We start from the raw sequence: 26,759 nt of genomic DNA on the forward strand, positions 1-26,759 counted from the left end.
CTGATCAAGTAAACCATAAAATCTTCAACCGCATGACGCTACCGAGCTGGATCGCGCTCAAGACCATGGTTTGGTTCATTGTCGCTTCCATGACCACAGACCTAGCTGCCAACAATGCTCTGCACATACGAAAGTCTCTTTCCAACCCCTATTTGAGGGAAATCACGGACTGGATTGACTAGATTGAAGTGGATGTCTTCAAGGCATTTTACTCTTCTGCTCTCCCTATCTCAGCTGTCGCCGACCATGTATTCAATCAAACCAGGAATCTCACGAGGTCACATTCCTCCTGTGACTGTCTAACGTCAGACAGCACTTTGTGTACACAGAGCAGCAGGAACTTAGTAGACAATCTATTTACCTGATCGAGAAGATGGGTTGCAGTAGACGATTTTCTGAGTCGCTAGTACTATAGTAGTAACCAGTACAATCAATGTATAGTGTAAATACTGTTGTACGAATTTTATCCCATCCGATCAATATTCCTGCAAACTCTCAAAGCTTTTAGTTACAGTCCTTCGTTATTGCTGTCTTCGCAATTATAGCCTTCATAAGTCAACCAAGTGGCCTCACCCACCCCTCCTTCATTCCCAAGGCCCACGAAACCAAACCCCCTCCCTAAGCACCAACCTCCCCTCCTCTGTAAACTCCACGCCCTCCTCCTTCAACAGCTCTAGCTTCCTACTCTGGTTAACCCCACTAGGCGCCTTCTGCCACTCCCCCATAAAACCCCCTACAAACCCATTTGCAGCGATAACGCGATGACAGGGTACTTGTGGTGCAAAAGGGTTTTTGCGTAACGCGCCGCCGATTGCGCGGGGAGAGGAGGAGAGGTGCTGAGCTAGAGTCGCGTAGGACGTTACGCTGCCAGAGGGGATGAGGAGGAGGGAGGTGTAGACGCGCTGTGGGGTTTGTGTTGGCAAAGAAGGGGAAGGAGTGGAGAGTTGGAAGTTTGGACTTACTCGTTGGAAATTTGTTATGGGGGCTGTGGATAGAAGGGTGGAGATATGAGTGGTTTGTGGAGCTTTACTTGTAGGCTTTTTGGCGAAATAAGGAGAGGTTTTTTGTGCCATTTTTCTTTTGGTGGATTGCGGGATAGAGGTGAATGCAAGAAAAGGATAGACTCTATGGAAAGGCCGAATATTTATTGATACGGTATATTCGTGGTTGGAGTAGAGGCTTGGAGGTTCATGATGTTTGTAGTTGGAATTGATTGGTCACTTTGACAGCAACAAGACCCCTCACACGCGACGCGCCGACTGATCCAGGCAGACACCAGGGTTGACTTTCATCATTAATACGAGTCAACATTGCTGCTGAATTGGCGAATCGGGTTAAAACTCATCAGAGTCTCGAAATATAGAAAGTACTCCATGCGAAAACATTTTTGCTCCCGAAGTGACCAACTGGACCTCTTGTCGGACAGAGTCGGGGAAAGCGTTCGAGCAATAACTTAAACATGTCGAATATTCTTTGCCTGCGACACTAGCGATACACAAGGCCATGGTATCAAGCAGCTACAGAACATACACGTAACATCGGATAGCTAGCTCAACCTCCAACGATGCACGACTTCTCGACCCCATCATCTCGCGGGCAAGCCCTGGTGACCCGCAACCCAGCGGCCAACAACAAATTCGTGTACTGCGTTCGTACCACACGCATCTACTGCCGTCCGGTTTGCAAAGCCAGACTTGCTCGCAGAGCCAATGTAGAGTTCTTTGCCACTCCGCTCGAGGCCGAGAATGCCGGCTACAGAGCCTGCAAGCGATGTCGACCCGAACTACCAACTCATTCACCAGAAAACGACAAAATCGATGCAGTCTGTCAAAGACTGCTGAACCTGAAACCCGGAAAGCCCTTGCCGAAGCTGGAAGATATGGCTACGCTCGCTGGGCTGACCAAGTTCCATTTCCATCGTAGTTTCAAGCGGGTGACGGGGCTCACGCCCAAAGCGTACCTATCGATGATCACCCAAAAGGACAATGCATCCACAGAATCGCCGTCCACGGCGACGGGTCAGAGTACGTCGGACTGGTGCGAGGCAGTCACGGCTGTCCGCCATGGCGTCAAATCAACGAATTGCATAATATGGAATCGATCTGATAATTTACCAAATTCTTCGAATTGGTCGATCCCAGTGGTGCTATTCCAGGATGACGAAGGCTTTGGCACAAACAACGAAGCTCTTGCTCAGACTCAGTGTGACAGGATTCAGTCGAGCAGTCTCAATCTATATGGTAATGATCAGTCTGTCGTGGTTCACTATATCATAACACCAACAGTGTTCGGTGCCCTTTCTGTGGCTTTTTCCGAAGGAGATATATGCATGCTGGACCTTTGCGACACGAGAGAAGAGGCTCTAACTGGTCTGAAGCACTTTTTCAAGCCACCACTTGTTCTGGTGCCGATTAGCACATTGAATGGCGGAGATGATCTCGTTCACGACCTGCTGGTTAAAAAAGCCAGCGCGGTCATTGAAGCCCTAGAGAATCCTAGTGGTAAAACTATGCACTTGCCACATCCTATGGCTTCTTTAAAAAACAAGATCGACAGTGCGGATAAGAATTAGTCCGACACATGGTAGAGAGTTCATCCGTGTTTATGTATGGATCAAGAATTCGCTCGCCCTAGGCCGACGATTGGCTGGACAGTGGTCTTGAATTCAACATAACGTGATAGTTTTCATGTGAGTAGGTAGTCATGGTATACAGTTACCCCACATCTAGTGTAACTCGCAAGACCTTTTGATACTTGCCTGCTGCTGTCTTTGACGTGCTTCTTTACTTTATTGTCAATTCCTATTGCCAATTCACGATCCACAATCATGACTACTCTCACGAATCAACCGCTCACCTTTGCCGTCATAGGGGCTGGGCTAATTGGACCTCGGCATGCTCACACTGTGGTGAAATCAAGCAACACAACCTTGGTAGCCATCTGCGATCCCCTGCCTCAAGGAGCAGCGCTAGCTACAGAGCTACAAACGAACCACTACAAGACCATTTCAGAGATGCTAGACTCCCCTCATAAGCCCGAAGCTGCGATTATATGCACACCAAATCACACTCACGTGGCTATCGCCAAACAACTTTCTGCTGCTGGTATCCATGTACTGATTGAGAAGCCATTCAGCACCAACATTCCAGATGGCAAAGAACTTATCCAGCACCTCGAGACTTCTGGAGTCAAGTCTTTGGTTGGCCATCATCGCCGCTTCAATCCATATATGGTAGCCGCCAAGGAAATCATCTCTTCGGGACGTCTAGGCGACATCACTGCTGTGAATGGGTTGTGGGCCACATACAAGCCAGACAGCTACTTTGACCCTCCGGCTGAATGGCGACGACAGGAAAACGGTGGTGTCATTTTGATCAACCTGGTTCACGAGATTGATCTGCTGCACTATATGTTCGGACTGATCACCAGGGTTCACGCTGAAAAGACAATCACCAGACGTAATTTCAAAGCTGAAGAGGGAGCTGCTCTCATCTTCCGATTTGCCTCCGGAGTTGTAGGAACATTTGTCGTGTCTGACAACTGCCCCTCGCCATACAACTTCGAAGCCGGGACCGGCGAGAATCCGCTGATTCCAAGAGCTGCAAAAGACTTTTATCGTGTGTTTGGCTCGGAAGCTTCACTCAGTATCCCAGACATGACGATCTGGTCGTATCGCGGCATCGAAAAATCATGGCACTCGGAGATGGTCAAAGACGATGTTGCAGTGTCTGAAGCAGTACCATTTGAGCTTCAATTGCAGCACTTTGTCAATGTGATCAGGGGTGAAGAACCTCCTAGTTGCTCGGCTCAGGCAGGATTAGCCACATTGATTGTTTGCAACGCCATCAAGGAAGCTTTGGAGACTGGTTCAGCTGTAGACCTAGAATCCTACGACTTGTAGATTACCTTGTAGTTTACTTTTCTCTCTGAGAGCAAGCACTTTTAAAACCCTAGGATTTCTCTATCCCTGCTTCGAACGTCTCTTTACACTCCCGTTCCCATCGCCAACAGCATTAACCAACGCCTTAACACTCCCATTAACAACACCATTACTTCCTTTTTTCTCCTCGTTCTTTCTTGCCTCTTCCTTTTCATCTTCCGATAGCTTGGTCCCAGCATCAAACCTGACCTTCCTAGCTGCCTTTTCTCTTTTCCTCTGTTCCTTTCGGTATGCCTCCATCTGCACACGCTCCCAAATCTGTTTCCCGACGATCAAGCTGGAGATGGACGATGCAATACCCACAGTCACTGAAGTTACCGGGATCCAATTTACCGCAGAACCGGGGATTAGGATATCGCAGCAGTCAATGATGAGATTGGAGTAGAGTTGAGGTTTCGTGAATCCAGAGGAAGAGAAACACAGCAATTCATAGCAGGTCAAGAGGAAAGACACACTGATGGCGAAGAACCATACTTGAAGGGCGTGGTGTTGCAGCGAGACTAGGAAGGGAGAGTGGGTAACGTTCATGGCGTTGGTCTAGATATTCCCTGTTAGTATACCGGTGACTGAGGAAGGGGAGGGATGGCAAAACTTACGATACAAAACATCTCCATGAAGAAGTATAGGGCCAGCAGAGCATTTTTTGCAGTCTTGAGGATACGTCGTGTAGGATCGTGTTCAGAGGAAGCGAAGGCTTGCTGCGTGAGTTGGCTAAAATCTATCCATTTGAAGAGGCGGAGGTAGCGGCGTGCTGTGTATGGGATATTCATTAGCCAAGGTTTCGTCCAAACTTCATCCAAGGGGTAGGATTCCTCTTTTCGTCACTCATATACACTAGCCGCCAGAGAAAGGAAGCCAGAAGAGGACTGCTTGCAAAGCTATCGAAACCAGATTGGGGCAAGGAGATGAAAGAAAGCTTACCGAGTGCAAATTGTCCTCTGGCCGTGTTCCAAGTCTTTGCATCGGCAGCCGATGATGTAGTACCAGCTGCTATTTGCACCAGTGCCTGTAGTAGTCTTAATGATTTCTCGACCGCAGCTATCATGGTAAATGTCAGTATTATTCCTTTACAGCAATTGTGGTAATCGAATGTTTGTGAGGTTCTGTCGGTAAGCCCAAAAGTTGACTTGTTGAGCATGAGATCCGAGACCTTTTCAGGACCAGATTACCAAGAACCCATCTTCTTCTTCCTTTTACCATTCATTTTCCACATTGAACGCTGCTGAAACCAAAATCTTGATATACCAAAACCTCACTCGGGAAAGCGTTACCCCGAGGCTCGAGCCAGCGTGAAAAAGTGCAGTTGTATGAGATAAAAGAAAATGCACATACCCGCATCATTAGCATAATTAGCCACCTCCGCAAACATCTTTGCGGACTGAAAGTAGCACTATGAGTTGTGATCGCGTTGCCACGAGATGTGAACACAGTAGGCGGAGAGATGGTTGAATTTCGGCTTAGTCATCCGGCCAACACCCTCGCCCGAGTCGGCTTGATAGGTGTGTTTGTGCGGATATGAGATAAAGGTATACAGCGCTGCGATAGTGTACTATGGAGAAAAAGATACAGATGCTGCTCATGGTATAACAGTATGATTGAAAAGGAAAGTCGAGGAGAGAGACTTGCCCGATGTTGGTTGTCTCGAGCTACGACAGGATTGCGCTCGCTGCGACGACATTCGAGACTCTGGGAGTAGTTCAGACCATCAAAAGCGTCGTAGAAGAAATGGATGTAGGGATGGTCGTGCATTGAATCCGTCCGTAGCACATAGACTTCCTGGTGTGGTGAGCGATGGGTAGAACCAATTTCAGCGGAGATGCCTCTTTCAACCACGTGAAGGGCAAGATCGATATGATGGTTTTCACGAAAGACAAGAGTGAACTGCCATTTTTCGTCACCTTGTATAGGGAACGACACGATCGAAACAGTCTGTTCATACTGCTAAAAGAGTGAGTTCCAAGCGTGCAGCAAGCGAGCAACAACCACAAGCCAACAACCACGTTGACAACCAATGCGCAACTGATCCACCCCTTGTGCGTTCTTAACAAAGCAAGCCTTTGCAACCAACCGCGACTTATGACCACTTCCCTCTCTTTCCTCGGAAGCCTCGACAGCCGCGCAACGCATCCAATCGATCAACACTCCATCGTCGTAAGCTTGTCTCTCCCTGAAATAGGAGGTGCTTATAGCGAGAGATACTTGCGTATACATCCCCAAACAAAGCTGTGCCTAATGTTTCAGAATCCTCGAGTTCATACGAGCCCCTGTGTCTTGCGCGCTTTCCGACAGCACCGTTAAAAATACTTCCTATTGTACCTTGGGGAAACGGTGCAGCAGCAGGAGAAAGGCGGCTCTTGAAACAAGTACCATTCAAGCTTCTACGATAGTCTCGACCACTTATCGAGAGGGAGATTTGAAGATGGCGCAGTTGTATTGATGTAATCCTATATTTGATAGGTGGCTGCGTTGTTATAGTGATTTAGGCGTGATTGCGACAGTTTTCTGAGATTCACAGGGGAAATGAGACAACCGCGACAACCGCTGTTGGTCGATCGCAACGTGCAACGAACTGAGGCTTAGAAAACAAGCTTCAGGGGCAGCAGTTTCGATACATAGGTACAATCAAAACAATGTCATCACATGTGATCAATAGCGACTTTGAGACAACAGTAGACAGGTGGAAATTGAAGTGAAATGAAAGAAAGTTGAAATTTGTTTGTTCAAGAGTGATATCCAGATAGAAGCGAATCAAAGTGTGTATGTACATGAAGCTTTGAAATGAAGATGGTCGTTTTGGTTGTAGTGTTTGAGTTTGGATTCAAATCCAGTCATGAAAAGATGTTGTCGCAAGTGTTCATTCTCTATGAGAAGGTGGTGCGGACGAAGTTGTTGTTCTGGCCAACGAAGCAACCACCGCTGGCAGCACCAGCGTAGGTACCAGACTGAGCACCGGGCTGGGAAGAGCAGTTCTCAAGGGTGTAACCGAATTCGCAAGAGTCGCCAGAGTCGCAGGTGAAGACGCACTGCTCCATGTCGGAGACGCACTGGGCACCCTCGATGGACATCTTGTTGCCGTTCATGTTGACGAGACGAGAGACATCGACGGTGGAGTACTCGCCGTTGTAGGTGAATTCACCCCAGGTGTTGCTAACTTGTCCGTTGACGAGCTCAGTGTCGGGGTAGAGGGCGGCCCAGCCGCCCGAGGTGCCAGTGACAGTGGAGATGTTGACAGAGCTGCCGTTGTTGATTTGGTAGGTGATCAGGGGAGCCTGGACGTTGACCCAGGAGCCGACGGGGCCCCACATGACAAGGACAACGTCCTCACCGGACTCGTTGTTGAACTCGGTGACGTAGTCACCGTCGTTACCGATCCAGGAAGCGTGGCCAGCAGAGGCAGAGTTGGCGTTCTGACCAGTCAGGCAGCCGAGGGTTTGGAGGAGGGAACCAATGAGACCGCGCTCCTCGACGACGGGCTTGGGGATGGCGGCAGCACTGCTGAGGGCCAGGTTGGCAAGAAGGACGGTAGGAAGGTTGAAGCGCATCTTGACGGCTGATAAAACGATTGTGTGGGTAGTGAAAAAAGGTTGGTGTTTGGTTTTTTGGTTTGATAGTGGTGTTAAGTGAATGTGTGGCCGCGATGGCGTCGACTGGAATACAACCAAAAGAAGGAAAAAGAGAGTGACTTGGGAGAGGAAAGAGAGTGAGGATGGGATGGGCTTACCGTTCTTTTATGAATCTGAGCGTCTTCCACACGCTGTATTGATCAATGTTTAATCAAGCCGTTGCCGCCCTGCAGGGCCCGTCCATTCGTGGGCCTCCCCCTCCCAGTGGACGTAATCAAGCCGTTTCCCATCATTTGGCGCCTCGTCAATGCGCCAGGATGGAGACAATGATCCATGCTTTGTTGTCTTTGTGGAAGAGCTGTGCTTTGCATACACTTTGGGACTGCATGGACCGAAAGCCCCAATTTTCTCTTTCAGCCGCGAACCAATGAGAATTCAGAATCGAGTCCGAATATCCATTGTCTAGACGTTTGGAACACTTGTTGCTCTGCTGGCAACTCAACTCAAGTCTAGAACCCGCTAAATGGGAGTGAAAAGGGGAAAGCGTCGCCCGTTGCTCTGCCGCGTACACAACTCGTAGTTTTGGTGAAAATTGGCTAGTTGGACGGGAGTACCTGACGGTAACCAGACTTTGAAGTGGTTGTTTTTTGACTCGCCGACAGCATGAGATGTCGGAGCGCTTCGAAGTTCTGAACATGGCGCCGTGCTCTGGTCTTGCGCGTCACCATCCTTGCCTGCTGCGGCCAGGTCCACATCTTTCCGCTACGTACCCTGGGTGATTGGCCATCATGTCCAGGTTCCGCGATTGAGCTGCGCGCGCGGCAAGGCTGCCATCATCCACTTGTGAATCGAACAGGCCTCGGATCAGACACTCCGTGCGCCGGCGGCCCATGACAGACATGGATGTACTGTGTAGATGCACATGTTGGAATGGCTTCCGAAGCTCTCAGGTACTGGCGTCGCTGATTTTCAGGTACCAACGATGTCGCAGAATACACTTTTCTGGTGTCCAGGTACCAAACCTTGTTTTCTCAGCCTGTGCTACACACCCGTCCCATCCACACCAATACACTGTGGTTTTCTTCGGTTGCTTTTACGCGCCCTGCATCGGACAATTAACAGAAAAAAAAAGACTGCTGGTGTGTGTGGGCCCTTGTGTCAACAACAAAGTGCCGGATGTATAATTTTCAATTGATGAGTGGAAGTAGCCGCGCGTTGTCAATTTTGAGAAATTGTGACAGTCGTGTGCTTCGTGGTCTTTGGCTAGGTCAGAAGTTGTGGTGGGAAGAATGCTGCAAGGTCAATCGATCGACCGACATATGCAAGGTGCACTTCAGCGCTTACATGCAGTCGCACCTTCCACACGTGGTTACGACGACAGCAGATCAATACATGGGGAGCCTGTAGTCAAGGATGTCGTGTGAGAAGTGGTCGAGGTCCATAGACTTCTATCTTATCGACCTCAATCATCGAATCTATCAACCTTGTCTCAGATGCCTCAACATCCGCCCGTCTGGCTTGAAGGATCAATAGAGCGATTGAATAGTCTTCGATGTCTCGGTTGAACAATACTTGCCATTTGTCTTCAACGGCGTGACATCGAGCTGCATCTTCACCAAAGACTGTTCGAGAAGGGTTGCTGACATTGCGACGTATGCATCCATTAGGCCGCAGGTGTGACAAGCACATCTTCTGCTGACATTCTCAACTGCATCTCTTTGGCTTTCGAATCTCGACTCGTAGCGAGGCGGCTGTCCTTCCTGCAAGGACGGGATCTGAGAAGAGCCAGGATCCTCGATCTAACTGCACAGCAAATGAGAGGTACAACGCACGCGACATACAGCAACACATCTTCGACTCTTTGGGTCATGCCGCAAAGAGCTTGATCTCCATCAACAAGAGCAGTTTCCTTTAGCGAAAAGTGGAGCGGGCACATCCTCCACTTTTTCCCATCACCACTAAAAAAGCCGTTGTCTGTGGGTTTTGCTCTTCGGCGGAGTCTTCGCGCCTTCACATGCTTGACTGCCTCGAGTCGTGGCCCTTCTACACATTGTGTTGCGCAACTCGGAGAAGACATCCACAAGTGTTCTTCGTCGGCAGCCTGCAGCTGACCCAACAACTCGGTACAGTACAACACAGCCGACCGGCACGGTAGATGCATGGGCAACGTGGTGCGAACATTGTGATTTTGGGTCACTAAGCAACGGAAAAGTGTACCATCGACCGGCGGCGGTTCGTCGTCTTTACTGCGCCCAAACCAAACTTCCATTGGTCTCTTATCCACTATCTGTCCTATCGATAGCTCCCGCGTGAGTCTCTCTACAATAAATACACAAATATTGAGTGCTATGTGTCCTCTTTGGTAAGGTTTCCCTATTGACTAATAGGGCTTTTATACCGACTTGGGGCTTTTGTCTAAGGAACCAAAAGACTTGCGAAGTTTAACTCTTTCAGTTACCACGATTCGTTAAGATCGTAAGGGTTCGAGGCTTTAGGGTTAGCTCTTTTCCTTTCGTGCGGCTTACTGTCGCGCATGAACGCAAAGCAGCTAAAGTCCTGGTTTCTACAAGGATTAAAAGTGATATAGCATGGTTAAGCCTTCGGACAATAGAGCGTGTTAGTAGCTAGTGTTTTACACTAATACCTTATAATAAGCAAGCAACTTTACGCTACTTCCGAGGCCTCTAAGCCATAGTACTTACTCTACTAGCGCTAGTAGCTACTGCTAGCGTATAGTACCCCTCGTTAACGTCGTCGTCGTTATCGTCGTCGTCGTCGCTACTACTAACTACTATATATAGACGCCATAGAGGAAGCTCGCCGTCGTATGCTATTTATACTAATCGTAGCGATCGCTATATACTAGCGCCCTTACCCTCGCCGCTAGCTATATAAGCCCCCTCTACTATATAACTACTTCGACTAGCACCTCGAGAGCTAGCTAACCGATAAATTTAAGTACTTCTGTCGCTTTAACTAAGAAGAGGTAGTTAGATTAACGTAGCTACTTAAGCTCGATACGCTCGAATTTAGCAATCGACTAAAGCCTCCCTCGCTATACTTCGCGCTAGTAGTTACCTATGCGAGGCTTCGCTATCTAACTAACTAGGCCGTCCTCTATAACCACTTTAGCCGCTACCGTAGCTATCTAAGTACAATATTTACCGATACTATTAAATTCCTTAATAGGAAGTATTAGTAGTAACTTAAGTGGCATCCTTAGCTAGAGCTTCTACGTATTTAATAGTTTAAGGAGTATATACGCCGCAAAGGAGGTAGAGTTAGTATATAGGGCTTTGTTAACGGTACTTTTAGAGGCTTTAGTCGACTAACTCGTCGATAGCGCGACTATTACTTAGGCTATTACTATGGCTATAGCTTTAAATACTAAGCTATTATTACTCTAGATGGCCTTATTAGCTCGCTAGTTAGTCCCTTCTATGGCTAAGATAACGACTAGTTAATATAGTAGAGCTTAGTAGTGCCTTCGAAGCTTAATAAGCTACTACTACTACGCGAGAAGTACTATGTATATAGAGACCTCGCGTATAGTAACCATCCTAGAGTTATAGCACTATATCGACATTAATTTAGCTTTAGATACCTTATAGCCGAGCAGAGAGCCTTTAATAGACGGCTATTAAAGGTTCGAATAGCAGTTAAGCATGCCTTTAGAAGGACTTAGTCGTTATAGACGTATATAGCGTTTACTAAAGGCCTCGAGCTTAGTAAATAAGCTATTGTAGCCTTCTTTAGAGTATTAATACTATTGACTAACTTATATACATGTACTAGTAGCTAGAATTAGTCGTCTATTCGCTTTGTATACCCTCCTCCTATAGTAGAGACATACCTTTATATATAGTAAGCTAGCAATTAAAAATTCGGCTAATTTTAAGAGCTCTAATCATACTAATTTAATAAGTACTAAGGCTAAGGCACTAGCTAAGGCGCTAGCTACTACTAGTGCTAAAGTAGTTATGCTAACATAGCCTCTTATCGCTAAATAGTACCTTTAAGTTCGCTAACCTCTATTTAAAGCTTAGTTAGCTCTAATATTAGAGCTACTTAAGGCGTAGTAAGCGCTCGAGCAATAGTAACTAGCTTAGTTATCGCCTCTTTCTACGTTAGTAGCCCTAAGTAACTACTACTTAAGCCATAGTAACTACCTCCTTACTAGCGGCGCTAAACTAAGCTAGCTACTCCTCGGCCTCTACGCGCTATGTTAACATTAACTTCTAGCTCTATGTTAACACTTCTAGTCTTAAACTCATCGCTAGCGCTAGCGCTATGGCTCTCTAAGTCCTCTAAAGTTAAGTCCTTATCACTTAATTAATTAATTACGCGCTACTAAGTAGCTCGCGTAGTTATACGCTGTCGATTACGCTCTATACGACGGCTCTAGCGCCTTTGTTGTTTAGTAGTCTGTTACGTAGCTAAATTAGCCTCTACTACGCGATTAACTACCTCTTAGATAAAGCGATCTATGCTAACTATATAGTTAGTCTCGTTCTTAGTACTAGAGGTCTTAGTCCTTAGTCGCTACGCGCGCCGGCGCTCTTTAACTATGGCCTCGAAGCGCCTTCTTAGCGACTAGTAATTATAGCTAGTCTTCCTCTTCTAATCCGCCTATATACGCCGGTACTACTTCGCTACTAACATCGTGTTATACGCCGGCGTATAGATCTAAGCGATATCGAGTAGCTCCTTCTTACGCTACTTAGTCTAGTAGCGGCTAGTTTAGTCGTCGTTAAGAGCTATCGGCGCGCTACGAGAGCCTCTACTACCTCTTCTACGACGACTCTCTCTTCCTTAAGAGCTTAAGCTCTAGCTCTAGCTCTACTAGCTTTACGCGCTCTACGCGCTCTACGTACTTAGAGGGGTCTGCTAGCTAAGCTAGCTTAGCTAGCTCGGTTAGATTAGCGTAGTAAAGCCGAGGGCTCCTATCGACGGTAGCGACTAAGTACTTAGCTAGCTCGGCGAGCTCTATTAACTTAGTAGTAAGTACGAGCTCTAGCTACTCTAATTGTTTATGTTGACGACATTGTATATAGAGGCCTTAGAGCTTAGAGCTTAAAGCTTAGAGCTTAGAGGCCTTACGCTAGCTATCCGGTACGCTAATTGAACTACTGCTGAACTAGCTAAACTCGGTAAGATCTACTAACTATACGGCCTTTACACCATGGTGTTAACACCTTACACTATGCACCTCGCCACTTGATCGACTAGCCACTTAGAGCGCTGAATTCCATGGTGTCAAGGTGTCAGACACCAGCTGCTAACACGCTCTAATGCAGGACGAGATGTCGGAGATGAAACGCAGCAAGGTACAAAGACATGCACAAGGAAAATATGCAGGTGAGAAAGATTTCGCGAAACAGCTGTCCGACAAGGATCCAGCCGCTGCTAAAAAAGCCACCACAAAAAGGCACAGAAAAAACACACTTTTCCGAAAGTCCGCCAATGGAAAACCTAGAAAGACAAAAAGTTCTTCTTACTAGTCTTCTTTAGCCCTTCTTCAGCCGCGTGTACCTTGAGTATTCCGCCGGACCGCAGCCGCTCTTGTCTAGCACACAGCTCGGCTGCTCTTGCGAGCTCTTGCCTAGCTCTTGCCTAAATACCTAAACCACCTCACAGCTTGGCCTTGGCAGCTTGCTCGTCTCTGTTGGTCTGCGCCATCTTCAACAACGCGTACAAGGTCTGTAGCCTCGGCATCTCAAAGCCTTTCTCCCTGGCAATGCGTATAGGATTGCCGAGTATGACTTCCAGCTCCATTCTCTTGCCAGCCTCCCAATCAAGCCACATGCTAGGTCTGCTTCCCGAAGTATTCTTTCTGGTGCTGGCGAGTAGCTTGTCGGCTGATGCGAACTCGGGTGGGAACTCTTGACCAATGATCTTGGGCGCGGTGTGAAGGATTTCGAGCATGGTTGCGTGCAGATGGCGAGACAGTTCTGGGTCTTTTGCCATTGCTGCATTTGTGCTGCCGTTGGAGAGGACGCTGGAAGGATTCATCGAGGCATTGATGGCGAGTTTGTGCCAACGCACGAGTTGGAGTTTTGCGTGTGTGTAGGCTTCTGCATCTTTGACACCGCCTTGTTGCAGCAGTTTTGCGAACTTTGCGTTTTGCTGCTCGGCGTGGGTTGAGGTGGCGGATGGGTTTGGTAGGTAAGGACCGATGTTGATGCGAGTCCAGCGGTTATGCTTGATCTCGCCGTGTCGTTCTTGAGCTGCTGAGACCACTGTGACGGCACTGAGGATGCATGCTGAAGAGAAGCGTTTCGCATACGGCTCTTCGACACCCAAACCATTCTGTATTAGCACGACTGCTGTTCCCTCATGCACCAGTCCCTCCAATGATTCAGAATCGTCGCTAACGTCTGGCAATGCCTTTGTGCTGACGACGATATACTCCCACTTGACACCACTCTGCTCAGCCTCCTTCGGATTGGCAAACACACGCGTAGGCATCCATTTATAGTCACCGTATTGCGGCGAGCTCACTGCAAAGCCATTGCTGGCGACGGCCTTGTAGTTTGAGCGACACACACACGAGACCTTGACGTTTGGCGCTTGGGCGAGTCTAGAGCCATAGAAAGCTCCCACGGCGCCTGCGCCGAAGATGAGCACTTCGATTGGAGCACTTGACATGATGGGCTCTGCTGTGATATGATCTGGCTTGTCCTTTGGACTCGAGTGCCTTCAAGCTATCATGGTTTCCCCACGTAATCGTGACCTACCTCGGCTGGAAGCAACTCGATCGCGTCATGATTTTTCTCCCATTTATTGTTTTTTTCTTCCATCGCCATGATCTTCACGATTCTAATGCTTGATCGATGTCACTCAAGCATTAAGTTTCAAGAACGCTCGAACATGTTTCCTTCATCGCAACAGGCCGCCTTGCCAGTGCCTATTCCAATTCTTTTGTGAGGGTCCTCCACCTCGGCTTGTTGCCTGTGACAACGCAGCTCAGTTCTCCAACTTCTGTCCGAAGCACCGCCGATGGGGCATCTGCAGGACCACCACCTCCGTCATCATATTCCATCATCATATGCATCGTTCAGTGATGCGTTGAGAGAGTGACTGGAGACGAGGTGATGATTGTGTGGGCGAGCTCGGCCGACAGATCTCCAGTGTTGGAAGGCTGTGAGATGTGATGATGCTTGTGCGGTTGTTTGTTGCCCGTCGATAGCTGGTCGAGAGTGGCCTGCCACAAGCAAGACGCTGTGCACGTGAGTAGATGCGAGGTGAGCCCATGATCCTCACTTAATTGTCAGGCTATGTACTCAAAACTCAACCTCGCCCACATCAACTGGTTCTGTGGTGTAGTTGGTTATCACTTCTGTCTAACACACAGGCGGTCCCCGGTTCGAACCCGGGCGGAATCATTGTTTTGCTGATGCTCTGCATGTTCTTTTTGCTCCAGGAGGTGGTGCTGAGATCTGGGCAGGCTTTGATGAATTTTCGGAAGATTTTTGGTAGGATCTCTGACAACTGCATTACGGTCTAGATGGCTAGCGGCTTGCATCGCCGAGGATCTGTTTCTTTTGTCTTTCTCTGTTTCGGGTCTGTGTGGCCGGCTAGTGGTGTATGGAACCTGGTTGAGAGACTGGCACTACGAGAGCTGAAAGTTGTTTTGGACGATAATGCGGCAAGTACGGATAGCGAGGCTTTCTATAGCACTGCATAGTGTGTCCAGAGTCATCGAGAGTCTACTGAGCTATACATATGAAGAATCAAGTCCTTGTTGGTCGAGCAATGTCGTCGACAGTAACTGCAAGACTTGTGAATAGTAGCACCCTGTCCGGTCGATTATCGTTGACAACAAGATCCAAACGATGTGCTAGACACGATGTGGCATGTTGTCTGGAACATACTCCCAAGCACAAAAGTTATGAAAGAACCTTCTGAACACTGATACGGAAGGTGTTGATATCGTCCAAAAAATGTACATTAGAATGGTAAACGAGGGTATGCATAACAAAACCAGCTCCAGCAAAAACACCGCGGCTGAAACTTTTCCAAGATAAGTGGTTTTTTGTAGCCAACAATTGTGCTAGTTTATCTTCCGCTGCTCAGCAAAGTCGTGTGAGCTCCAACCAAACGCCCCAAATGTCATGATCGTTCGTGTCAAATCCCCGTTTGTTCTGCTTTGCTCCTTCTATCTATCGTAGCGCAATACCAGTACCGTTCTTTGTCCAGCGGTAGAGAGCGAGAACGGTGTGTCGTCTGTATTGTGTTTCTTTTTGTGGTACATAGCGGCCTCGTGCTTGTGTGACTGCGGAGCGGAGTATTTGACGGTAATTACGCTGTGCGAAGAATGTCAGTACTGCAATCCTGGAGCGGAAGGTGGAAGAAAAGTTACCTGATACTCTGTATCTAGAGTCGAAACACAAGCCTCAGTCGCGCGGATGATGACTTCACAAGCATTGATTATCTTCGGGTCCGTTTCTGTTTGCAGTCGATCTACAATCAAGAGAAGTGGTAGACTACCTTGCAACAACTGGATGCCTAGGAAGTAGGGCACGAAGCCGAGATCTGGGTCGACATCCAGGATATGCGAGACATTGTCCGCAGCTGCAATGGCATTTGCGATGGTTGTGGTGAATGAAGGGGTAGCCATGAAGAGGTCCCTGTCGTCGAACAGAGACATAGGGTCCCATTTGCCTGCTAGCAACACTCGCGAGACTTGAATGACGAGTTTTGCGTATGCGACGACGGTTTTCGTGTGATGGATGTCTTGATAGTCTAATGCTGATGCTTGTTGCTCGAATCGAACCAGACTTTGCTCGTAGTTGTCGAGTTGCAGCAACACCTGAGATTGCACGCGTTGGCCATCTGAGTAGAGTTTGCCCAGAGTGTGATGGTTTTTCAGGTGGTTGTAGTCGAGTATGGTACCGACGATTGTCATCAATGGCAGGAACCAGCCATAAATGTTGTGACCGGTACATTCAAAAGAAGGAAATTGTGGGCGTTGCGTAAGTGATGAGAAAGTGCCCGACTGCCAGGACGCTTCATCCAGTGGTAATAGGAGATCCTCGCACTCAGCATCCAATAAGGCGTTTTGACGATTGTAGCAGAGTGCCAAATGGCGATCCTGGATGTAGAGCAACCACCAAGTTCTCCTTCGTTCTTCCAGCGTTTCTTGATCCACCTCGGGCTGTGCGGTATCTGCAGCATCCATATATTGTGCAAGACCATTGTCAAAGTCGAACGAGTTCAACCCAAGCCAGGGGTCGCTTTCAAATTCGATCATGCTCTGGTTATTTGCTGTTGGAGAAACCCCTGGGATGGATGAACCAGAAATGGGCTCCTTGTTCAGACCAAGTTCTCGCGCAAGAGCAAAAGCTGCATGCCACCATCTCATGCTCATTGCCTTTTCTTCGCTGGCAGATGTGATGGCAGCAATGTGAATATACGTTATGACATCGTCCAGCGTGCCCGAACTCGATTCTTGGAGTTTTCTGGTGGGTCCATCGGTCAACTCATGCACGCAGCCAATATCCGAGTGAACCAAGGGGTGAAGCAAGCGAATTGTGACCAGCCGCAGTTTCCTGCAAATGTTGATGCGCTTTGAGTGTGACCAAGACAAAGTTTCCGGACCTCCTGTTTCGGCAGCTGCCCACAGCATACTTGCGAGTAAAGCTGGACTGCAAGTTCGAGGATTCTCCTTACTCATCACTGAAGCTTTTCGGAAAACAAAAGCATGTATATGGCGACACACGGGATGCATGAAAGTGTTGAATTGGCTGGTGAAGTAGAGCTCGAGCAGACTTGCAGCCTGAGATTCGGTCAAGATGGAGGCAACATATGGCAGAAGGGGAACAAGGACAGGATATTTGGGATGTCCAGCACCCCCTGAATTTGTCTCCGAACCGCCATCTTCAGCGCCAAAGACAGGAGCGGTCATTGATGTGTTGAACGCAGCGGTTCCCAAATCAATCGAGTATCGACCATTCCACATATTTGCATTGCTGTCCAAGGTGACGGTCGAAGCGTGGCGTTCTCCCAGACTGGGGCGATGCATGAATGGTTGCATGCCATGATCGGTCCCAAAGGAGCTGTGTCGAGCATATGCCGAAGATTGTTGTGTTGGATCTGTTATGGTCGAATTGGCGGAAAGGGAAACGGTAGGTGGAGGCGGCGGCTGCGTGTGTTGAGGCGGTAGCGATTGCTGCTGTTGTTGCACCGGAGCAGGAGCAGGGGCAGGTACAGGAGGTGCAGGCGCGGCTTCCTGCTTGTGTCCATTCTGTCGCTCCAGCAAGGCCGAACGACTGGGCTTTCCCCGCTTGTAGACTGCTCTTTGGTATTCGCACACGTCGTGTCCTGCGCATCTGGAGCAAGGCTGCTGTCCGTCACACTTGACTCGACGTTTGTTGCACAAGTCGCATGCTCGAGTGATGCGTCGCTTCTTGCTTCTCTCGGCCTCATCGTCCAGTGGAGCGTCTCGCTTGACACCCGGCGATGTCGAGTCCTCTCCAGGGCTGTGGCTCACATCGTGCCTGTGAGTCGTCGTATCTGGCGGCGTCGTCATATTGTATGTCTCGTCGTGTGTGACGGGTTGATGAGAGGGTGAATGGAAAAACACAACATTCGGGAAAACGATTCACATCACATCTCTGTCCCTCTTTCGAACCCCCGGCCCCGCCCCGCAATGACCTGGTCTAACTTTCTGGACCGCTTCGAACTCTCCTTGTACACGAGCTGCGGGGCAAAGACAAGCCACATGAGCTCTGTGCGTCCCTGCATCTGGAGATTGCTACCGAGGCTGCCTGCTCAGATGACCCAACTTGATCCAACCAGCGACAAACATCCAACTGCTGCAGCTGTTTCATGCCGCTTGAACAAAGGCCTGGACTGTCGTAAGGCTTTGCTATCTGAGGACTTCCATGTCTGTTTCTGCTTGACCTGGTCCCGAACATCTGTCACAGGATCGGGAGCTGGTTTGCGAAGCGCTCGCTACTCGGTGCCGAATACCACGGGACCGTTCCGTACTCATTGTTTGGACCTTCTAATCCTCGAGGACTGTTTAACGCTCGAGCCCTAAATACGCCCTAATTCAATACTCTACCTTCGGATAGTGACACCTGTTCCATCAGATCGCACATGATGTCTTCAACATGGCCGACATACCACCGACTCCATGCTGTAACTGTACGGAGGCCCCAAAGTGCCCCGCTTCGCATCCTTCTCCAGTCTATCCGTCGGAGAGAAAAGGTCCTTTTCTTAACCTTGTTATCTAAAGACTTTACAAGTTTCACCGACAGTACAGTAGTGACGACAAGAAGACATGTACTTGTTCAGTATAACGAGGATCTGCAGAGACTCCGTTAGGAGTCTCATGGATGCTTTCGCTAATCTCCGTTTAAACCTTCTCATCCTCCTCTTTTGCCAATTCCCAGGAACCACGACTTGGCTGTCAGATCTGTTCCTTGGTGCTGGGTTTATTGCAGGTAAGAGGCACATGCAAAGGCTTCTCTCGGTTCTGCTTGTCTATCAATCCAAAACCACATCTCACCGCCTTGTCTTGTTTGCGAATGCGAAGCACATGGGCTTCCCTTCTTTGCATCGTGTGGCACATGGAACACTTTCCACCCCGCTTCCTCTGCCGCTTCGGTTGCGCACCCGTTTGCCGTGTCTGCGTTCACACAAAAGTCAAAAAAGCGAAACGTGTGAGATTGCAAAACTCAGCCACAATTGTTGCCAGACTTCGCTCAACATTATTCGAACGCGAGGAATATATATTATCTTGGTGGAATCTTCCTCATCAAGCAGATCAATTGATCAGGTCTCGTGGTCTAGCGGTATGATACTCGCTTAGGGAGGTGCTTCACAGCATCTTGAAAACTCTAAGCCAATTGCGAGTGGTCCCGGGTTCGATTCCCGGCGAGACCCTTCTTTTGCCATTTGTCTGCTTAACAAGACATCATTTTTGGCGTAGGGGGAAGGGAAAGAGATAATGGGAGGCTGGTCGTGATATTTGGTGCTTTCGGGTGGGTTTGGAGCCTGAAGTTTTGCAGAATTGCAGCTTGTTGATTGATTTTGCTAAGGAATGCGTAGGATTGTGGAAGAAAGTGCAAGAGAGGAGTTGTGAAGCAAAGAAAATGAGAATACATCGCAGATACGAATTGAGTGGTACAAGCCAACGCCCGAGTTGACATTCTGGTGAAGATGTGGAGTTGAATGAAAATAATAACAGACCTTACACACAGTGCGCAGACATTTGACACAAGTCAGCTGTCATGTTGCACAATGCTGGTTGCAGATGCTGAAGAGGAGAACTGAGATCCGGTCAATTCAGAAAAGGCAAGAACACTGCGGGCACGACTTTCCTGACCAAGTGAGCTTCGTCAACCGCCACGATTGCCGGCTTGATAAATCCAACAATGACCCCTTCGAACCAGACATACCACAATCTTATATCATGGAGATGGTCCAATCAGACTCGAAAAAACCTACAGTCTAGACCTCATGACACTCAGCTCATTCTAACTTGCACAAACCTACTCCGCACTACACATTCGTTTATCATTCTTCTTTGATTTTTTCCGTCTAGTACTCGATTCCAGGATTTTTATTGATCTCGTCCATTCTCATTACACTTCCGCTAGAGAACTCCAAGCCAAATGTGCAGATTTACACAAGAAGAACTTTTCCTCGGTACTGGACCCAGCACAAATCAGTCTAGACGAGTCCGTCAAGACAAGGGCAACAGACATTTACAGCAAGAACTGGAAAGACGATGGTCGATGGAAGAAACTCGAGCTGCTGTTGAGGGAGTGTATGCGTCCAAGTGCTGCGCTGAAGGATCCCTCTCCTACTCTGTCGGCCATGTCCGAGGTCGACAGCTCTTACTTTCAGCCGGACGCGGACCTTCGCCAGCAACCTGAGTTCAAGTTGCGACCGTGGCGAACTCACAAGGACCTTCTACTGACTAACGTTGTCTGTGGTCCTATTGCATGGGTCAATTATGACACAATCTCTCGGGATAAGCTGGAAACAGGTGGAATACCCAAGGAATGAAAACGATGAACACAAGGGGGAAGCACTCTGGATGCATCGATGGCTTGACCATCCCGTGCCTAAACCACATCTCTTTCTCCTTGCCGAAAGGCCTCCCTTGTACCTATGAAAAGGCACAGATGTTTCGTAGTTGAAGTCATGTCCACCGAGAGTGACTAAAATGATCGCTCTCGATGGACATCTCTCACACTCGAAAAGTATTGTGACTTTTTATAGTGCATAACCTCCATGTAAGTGCAGTTCGGGGAGAGGGACATGGCGGTCAGACAGTAAGGCTGCCATAAACGAGGAAAGGGGGGCACGCTACCATACCTCCTGGAGGCATCGCTCCCAGAATGACGAGCAGCGATGATTTGACTATCAAAATGCAAAATAATATCCGGACTCGGGATGTATTCAGAGAGAGCCCATCAAACGTTCTCTCCCCACGGGCACAGCCTCTTTTTCAAAAACCCTGCTGCATTGCGACAGCTGTTCGAATAGCAATAAGCAGAGTAGAAAAAATTGTAGTGTATACATGGAAAAAGGAGCTAAAACTCCTTTAGGGGGTCTATAATAAGAGAATATGGTACACCACCTCGCTATGCGGTTTTATAAAAACAAATAAACAACCAAAAACAGAAGAGTGGAAAGTGTTGATACAAAAAAGAAAGAAAATCGTACATGTGCGGCAACCTACGAGCGAGCGGGCAGACCCATGCGGGCAGCAAGCATGGCATCAGGACCTCTCTTGCCAATGGCTGACACATGAGGTGCAGCAAGTCTTTGTGCGACTAGCTTGGCTGCACGCTTCGGGAACCACACGCGGCTGCCGAGTGCGATTGTGCCTGTCAGCAGGGCTAGAGCGCCTGCTTGGTGGGCGGAGGCGAGAGGGATGGGAACCATATACAGCAAGGTCGAAATGCCGAGAGCGACCTGCAGCCAGACCAAGTGGACAACACCACGCATGCCCTTCTTTGCACCTGGAGTCATGAAAGTGCGAACACGACCGAAGCGAGTGTAGGCCCAAAGAGCCATGACGGCGGTGAAGGTGGTAGTTGCCAGGATACGGTGGTCAAGCTGAACGAGCGAGGGGTTCTCAAGAACATTGCGCCACCACAGATCAGAGTGGTCAGGAACGTGGCTGTAAAAGGTATCGAACAGCTCTTTCTTAGGAGGCGTGAGACCAAGGCCCATGTACGGGAACTCGTTGTAGATGAGACCAGCATCCAGACCAGCGACAAGGCCTCCAGACATGGCAGTGATGAAGACCAAGACGAGAAGAGCACCAACACTACGACGGAAGAACTTGAGTTCAGGAACCATCATTTGCTTCAGCAGCTTAGAAGACTCTTGTGGGTTAGCCAGAAGACGGTTCTCGCGGAAGATGGACAAGGCGTTCCAGAACATGGCGAGGTAGCAGATGAAAGCTGTACCCAAGTGAGCAGTGAGACGGTACTGGCTGACACGAGGGTGACTTCCAGGAGCAAACAAATCATCCTTGAGACCACTTGCGACCATCCACCAGCCAATGACACCCTGGAAACCAATCAAACCGCAGATACCGGTAAGCTTAAGAGCCATGCCAGCAGAGACACGGCGACGGGCGATGAAGTAGGCGGTAGGTAGCAGGAAGGTGATGCCAATGAAACGACCCCACAGTCTGTGAATCCATTCCATCCAGTAGATTTGTTTAAATTCTTCCAATGTCATACGAGGGTTGAGGAGCTTGAACTCGGGCGAGGCACGGTAGAGAGCGAATTCGGATTCCCACTTCTCAGCGTCCATAGGAGGGAGGGAACCAGTAACGGGACGCCATTCGGTGATACTCAATCTGCGCCACACTCAGTCAGTCAAAGTCGGAAGCAGGAACAGAATTGGCCACGAACCCAGATTCAGTCAGTCTGGTGAGACCACCAAAGATGACGATACCAAAGACACTGGCAGAGCTAGCAAGCAACCAGTATCCAACCTTTTTGTCCGAAGTTTCAGGGAACGAGCTCTTTCTTGTTGCATTTTTGGCGGAAGCAGAGGATTGACCGATTTTCTGACTCAATTCGGAGAGCGGGGACGAGGAAGGAGCGGTTGTTGATTGCTGTCTTGCCGGAGCAGCACGAGAACGGAAGGCGTTCAAGAACGGAGTTTGGCGGACAGATTTGTATCCAGTCTGTGCCTTGTTGTGCACGCTCTTGCGGCAGACGAAGGCTTCGGCAGCATTGAAAGCTGGAAGAGTGCGCCGCAGCGCTCCAAACACTGCCAACGGTGGGCGCATCTTGGATGTGAATGCTCGTTGAAACAAGAAAGTGGAAAGAACGAAGAATCGTGGAATCTCTTGTCGTGAATCACGCTACAGCCAATGGTCATCTGGCGTGACGCCAAGCACTGACCTTCGCCGCCGCTCGCTCTAACCATGTTTGGTATGGCAGAAGCCTCCGCAAAAAGGGTCCATCCAGTCCCTTCCGCGTGGTGGCTTGAACTTCTTTTTGCGACCGAGCGAGCTGCACCGACCATCCAGGTGTTGATTCAAACTGAACATCATTTTTCGCTCATCCTCGATGCTAGCAATCTTCCCCCTCTTGTAATCTTCGTGTCGACCTGGTTGTCACGTCCAACACTCTTTACACCACATCCACATCCGTCACTTTTTTGTTTGATAAGCACGCTCGTTTGCCCGCTCGCTCAGAGGACACGCGGTACACAGTTACCTGCCTGCCTGCGCCCACCGAGCTATCACGCATGAGGTAGAGCTTGTGTAGCGTGCATCCGCCTCATTCCTCGCATCTCAGTGCACATATCTCTCCAAGTGACCTTGACATCATGGCCGACGATAACCAATTTTTCGATGCTTCGCCAAACTCGTCGCTGCATCAGACTATCTCTTCTAATTCTCGTTCTACCCTTCCGCGTCGTTCGCTTTTCAACTCATCGCCTAATCATTTTGTTCCAACCCCTTCTACCCCCACTCCTGCCCCCGCTCTCCTCACATTAGACTCGTCGCGCGCCATCGGCGGCGACTCAAGCACAAATCTGGATTCTCCATCATCTCCAGAGGACCATGTCCGTGCTACTATCAACCGCCGGAGAATACCTCGCGTCGAGAAGGATGTTGATGATCCCAGTAACCCGGTCTCGTCTAGCCGCTACTCGGTCAACAGGCAGCAGAGTACTACCCTCACTACCCTTAGTCGTCTCTTTGCCGTCCAGTCGGCAACTTCTCCTGAATATCGTCCTCTGTCCGACTCTCAACTCCCGAATGGTCTGCCTGTTCCATGTATGTCTTATCACCTGCTCCCTCATCTCATGACCTTGTCACAAGTACCTTGTGTTGACTAGTTTCAGCTGCTGTTACTCGTGACACCGCACCCTTACACTCTCACCTTTACAATAGAGGTCTTCTAGGTGGCCGACACTCAGACATTACTGTCCATGTCTTTGGCTATCCCTATAAGCTTCACCGCCTGATTCTCGATCAAGCCACATTCTTCGCTTCTGCTCTATCTGGACCATGGCTCGAGAGTAAAGCCAGTGATATCACCTTACACCCTGAGGACATCGACACCAACATCACTCAAGTCTCATTCGAGCTGGCCCTGAAACGTCTCTATGGCGCTGCTTTACCGGAGGAAGAGGATGCTGAAGCGGTCAGTCTGTTCGCTACAGCGTGTTGGCTGGAAATGCCCGATCTCATCGACTCGAGTATAGAGTCTATGCTAAGGCAAATGTCAACTGCTACTCTAGCACCTCTCATCAAGCTGGTCACAAGCAACTACTATGGCCGGTCTGGAGACAAGATCCTTGCGTCAGCCAAGGCTATGTTATGTCGCGATGGTTGGAAAATGCCAACAAAGTTCTGGGACGGCATACCAGGTGATATTATTCGAGAGATTGTCGGTGGTGATGGCTTCTTCATCAATGGCGAATGGGACAGATGGGTACTCGCCAAGCGACTCCTGGATCGCCATCTCAAAGCACTCGCTGTCGAAGCTGGATTGGTCGATCCTGTCTCCTGGTCGAAAGTGCGAAAAGCTCCAGAAGCTGCCAACCTCATGGCTGTAAGGTTTGACTCGGTCTATCGTAAGAATGCTATGGCAGCTGGTGCCGCTCCAGACGGATTGCACCAATGGATCAGCCTTTACACTCATCCAGACATCGAGCCCTTACTAGTACTTCTGGATGAGGGCATACACTATATTCACCTGGACTTTGAGCAGTTGCAGTATATTCGCAGAGCTCGAGACATACTTGGTCTCCCTATGATGCCTGACAAAGTCATCTCAAATGCTCTCTGGATGCAAATGGAACTTCGTCAGAAAGTACTGAATGCCAAGGATACTGAAATGGAGCTTGGCTTGAGCGAAGGAATCAGTGAATTGCGGAGTCCACATCTAAGGGCAGCCTCCTTGACAGAAACTTCAGTCAAGGGCAAACAAAAAGCTGACACTTACGACGATTTTGAAGATATCGGCGAAGATGAAATTGCTTCCAACTCTTGGGATGGTAATGGCAAACCTCGGAAGTTCTGGATCCCGTCAGCAGACTGTAACATCGTTATGGGAGGAGCCACTGATCCCGCAATGATGTCTGCAGCAAGCACACAATCGAACCGTCTCTCCGCTACCGTTCAACCCGAAGACGTACAATGGGCTTCAGACTTTGCTGCCAACCCGTCAGACACTCGTTCAATCCCTCAGATCATTCGACCAGACTCTGCTGCTGATTCGAACGCATCCGAGCTGCGTCCGGTCAGCTATTCTCACTTCCCACCTTTCAGATTTGCCGTTGAATTCCCAAGCCCTCGTCTGCTCAAAGAGAAGAAGCGAGTGTACAGTCGTACCATATTCTACTCAGGGTCTTGGTGGAATCTATACATCCAGAAAGTCCGAAGGGGTAAGAATCCTCAGCTTGGTGTATACCTTCATCGTGCTAAAGAGCGAGAAACGGAGGAGACTCTGGCTGCTGGCGGGCAGCCTGTGCCGAATACGCGTGTGGACGAACGTATCGGTCATCTTGAGCGTGAGATGATACTACGTGCTGATCGCAGAGCTGAAGAACGAAGGCGACTATTAGCTCGTCAACGCAGCGGTGATGTCGTCGCAGATGCAGATAATGCGGACAGTAGCAACGACACCGATCCTGATGGTGGCCCTGCCGGCGCCGACACAACACCAAGAGGATCTCGAGGACTCAGTGGCTACCGTAAGAGTAGTGAGCAGGATGTATTATCCAACTTCCCGACCAAGCCTGCATACTATGACAACGAGCAAGACTCGGAACTTGAAGACGAAGATCCGGAGATTGCAAAGCTTACACGTAGCATACGCGTGCCGACACTACCGCCCTACGTTGATAGTCGACCGACGATCAAGACGTACTTCAAGATTTACTCGCCCAGTAAAGGCGGACGTATGCTGAGTGTCTACGAGAGCGCACCTGATACGTTCAATTTCAGTCAAAGCTGGGGATGGAAGAGCAGTACTCTGATGCTTGACGATGGCATGCTCGGCGATGGAGATGAGGTCAATCCCGAAGAAGTACCTGTCAGAGACGCCAACAAATTACGATTTATGATTGTCATTGGTAACGTATGATCATAGCGAGGCCGGTCGCTGGAGTACGGTGGAGTTACTAGCTACTTATTATTCATCATATTTTACGCTTCCCATGAAAGTGTATGGCGTTTTTTTACCAGTTGCAAAAATGTACGGTGTTATCGGGAAAGTATCTGTCTCCACCGAGAGCCGAGAGATTTGGGTATCTCCTTGGACAATGCTCAGACTTGGTAAGTATCGTGCATTTCTACAGGTGTAAAGTGATGGTGTTTGACACATGGGGATGGTGAGATTGTAGTGATGGTCGTGGACATATTCAGATCAGCTCCTTGCATACCATGCATCGCGATTTACCCAGTTTCAAGATATCAAGTCCAAGTCTCGAGAGCCTCGTCTTGGAAAAAAGACACATCTCAAGTACATAGCAGTACTCATGAGATAAAGTTGTCATGAACTTTACAATATACCCAACGACATTTCCACGGATCGGAAACAGACCCTCCAATTTAGAAAACACCATCATAACCACAAGGGATGGGGGTTTTTGTAACAACAGCAGCGGTGGCCCAATGGTTAGGGCGCCTTACCATCAAATGAGCTTGCTGACACAAGCATTGTTTCCGATGACTCTTCTTCAAGGCCAACCGAGGAGAGGCGAATAACCGTGCTTGCAAACACAAACATAGGAGATGTGAGTTTGAGTTTTAC

At 48.9% G+C, this 26,759-nt stretch overlaps 9 protein-coding genes across 9 annotated transcripts; 3 read left to right on the forward strand and 6 right to left on the reverse strand.

Annotated features, from left to right (window-relative positions):
* Positions 1–270: 270 nt before the first annotated feature.
* Positions 271–1,073, reverse strand: M437DRAFT_67281 (DNA binding methylated-DNA--cysteine S-methyltransferase; the record flags this gene model as incomplete). The annotated part of the gene is made up of 4 exons (XM_041024910.1): positions 271–295; positions 362–403; positions 631–902; positions 963–1,073. The coding sequence occupies 4 exons, from the start codon at positions 1,071–1,073 to the stop codon at positions 271–273; spliced, it is 450 nt and encodes a 149-aa protein (XP_040878355.1).
* A 491-nt stretch (positions 1,074–1,564) lies between these two features.
* Positions 1,565–1,963, forward strand: M437DRAFT_52153 (uncharacterized protein; the record flags this gene model as incomplete). The annotated part of the gene is made up of 1 exon (XM_041022308.1): positions 1,565–1,963. A coding segment is annotated over one exon (399 nt), but the record flags the coding sequence as incomplete, so codon positions are not given.
* Positions 1,964–2,827: 864 nt separating this feature from the next.
* M437DRAFT_52329 (NAD(P)-binding protein) lies at positions 2,828–3,901 on the forward strand (the record flags this gene model as incomplete). Its single annotated transcript, XM_041022334.1, has 1 exon — positions 2,828–3,901. One exon carries the CDS (start codon positions 2,828–2,830, stop codon positions 3,899–3,901), a length of 1,074 nt encoding a protein of 357 aa, XP_040878357.1.
* A 273-nt stretch (positions 3,902–4,174) lies between these two features.
* Positions 4,175–4,979, reverse strand: M437DRAFT_13079 (uncharacterized protein; the record flags this gene model as incomplete). The annotated part of the gene is made up of 3 exons (XM_041018694.1): positions 4,175–4,477; positions 4,537–4,691; positions 4,862–4,979. Coding segments are annotated over 3 exons (576 nt in total), but the record flags the coding sequence as incomplete, so codon positions are not given.
* Positions 4,980–6,801: 1,822 nt separating this feature from the next.
* M437DRAFT_76490 (uncharacterized protein) lies at positions 6,802–7,482 on the reverse strand (the record flags this gene model as incomplete). The annotated part of the gene is made up of 1 exon (XM_041026637.1): positions 6,802–7,482. One exon carries the CDS (start codon positions 7,480–7,482, stop codon positions 6,802–6,804), a length of 681 nt encoding a protein of 226 aa, XP_040878359.1.
* Positions 7,483–13,134: 5,652 nt separating this feature from the next.
* Positions 13,135–14,151, reverse strand: M437DRAFT_67286 (2-dehydropantoate 2-reductase; the record flags this gene model as incomplete). The annotated part of the gene is made up of 1 exon (XM_041024911.1): positions 13,135–14,151. The coding sequence occupies one exon, from the start codon at positions 14,149–14,151 to the stop codon at positions 13,135–13,137; it is 1,017 nt and encodes a 338-aa protein (XP_040878360.1).
* A 1,520-nt stretch (positions 14,152–15,671) lies between these two features.
* M437DRAFT_10780 (uncharacterized protein) lies at positions 15,672–17,341 on the reverse strand (the record flags this gene model as incomplete). Its single annotated transcript, XM_041018583.1, has 2 exons — positions 15,672–15,809; positions 15,866–17,341. Coding segments are annotated over 2 exons (1,614 nt in total), but the record flags the coding sequence as incomplete, so codon positions are not given.
* Positions 17,342–21,198: 3,857 nt separating this feature from the next.
* M437DRAFT_51808 (COX15-CtaA-domain-containing protein) lies at positions 21,199–22,774 on the reverse strand (the record flags this gene model as incomplete). The annotated part of the gene is made up of 2 exons (XM_041022246.1): positions 21,199–22,336; positions 22,392–22,774. The coding sequence occupies 2 exons, from the start codon at positions 22,772–22,774 to the stop codon at positions 21,199–21,201; spliced, it is 1,521 nt and encodes a 506-aa protein (XP_040878362.1).
* Positions 22,775–23,855: 1,081 nt separating this feature from the next.
* On the forward strand, positions 23,856–26,090 carry M437DRAFT_52055 (uncharacterized protein; the record flags this gene model as incomplete). The annotated part of the gene is made up of 1 exon (XM_041022289.1): positions 23,856–26,090. A coding segment is annotated over one exon (2,235 nt), but the record flags the coding sequence as incomplete, so codon positions are not given.
* Positions 26,091–26,759: the final 669 nt, after the last annotated feature.

This window comes from Aureobasidium melanogenum, assembly GCF_000721775.1.
Source record: "Aureobasidium melanogenum CBS 110374 unplaced genomic scaffold scaffold_15, whole genome shotgun sequence".
NCBI lineage: Eukaryota > Fungi > Ascomycota > Dothideomycetes > Dothideales > Saccotheciaceae > Aureobasidium > Aureobasidium melanogenum.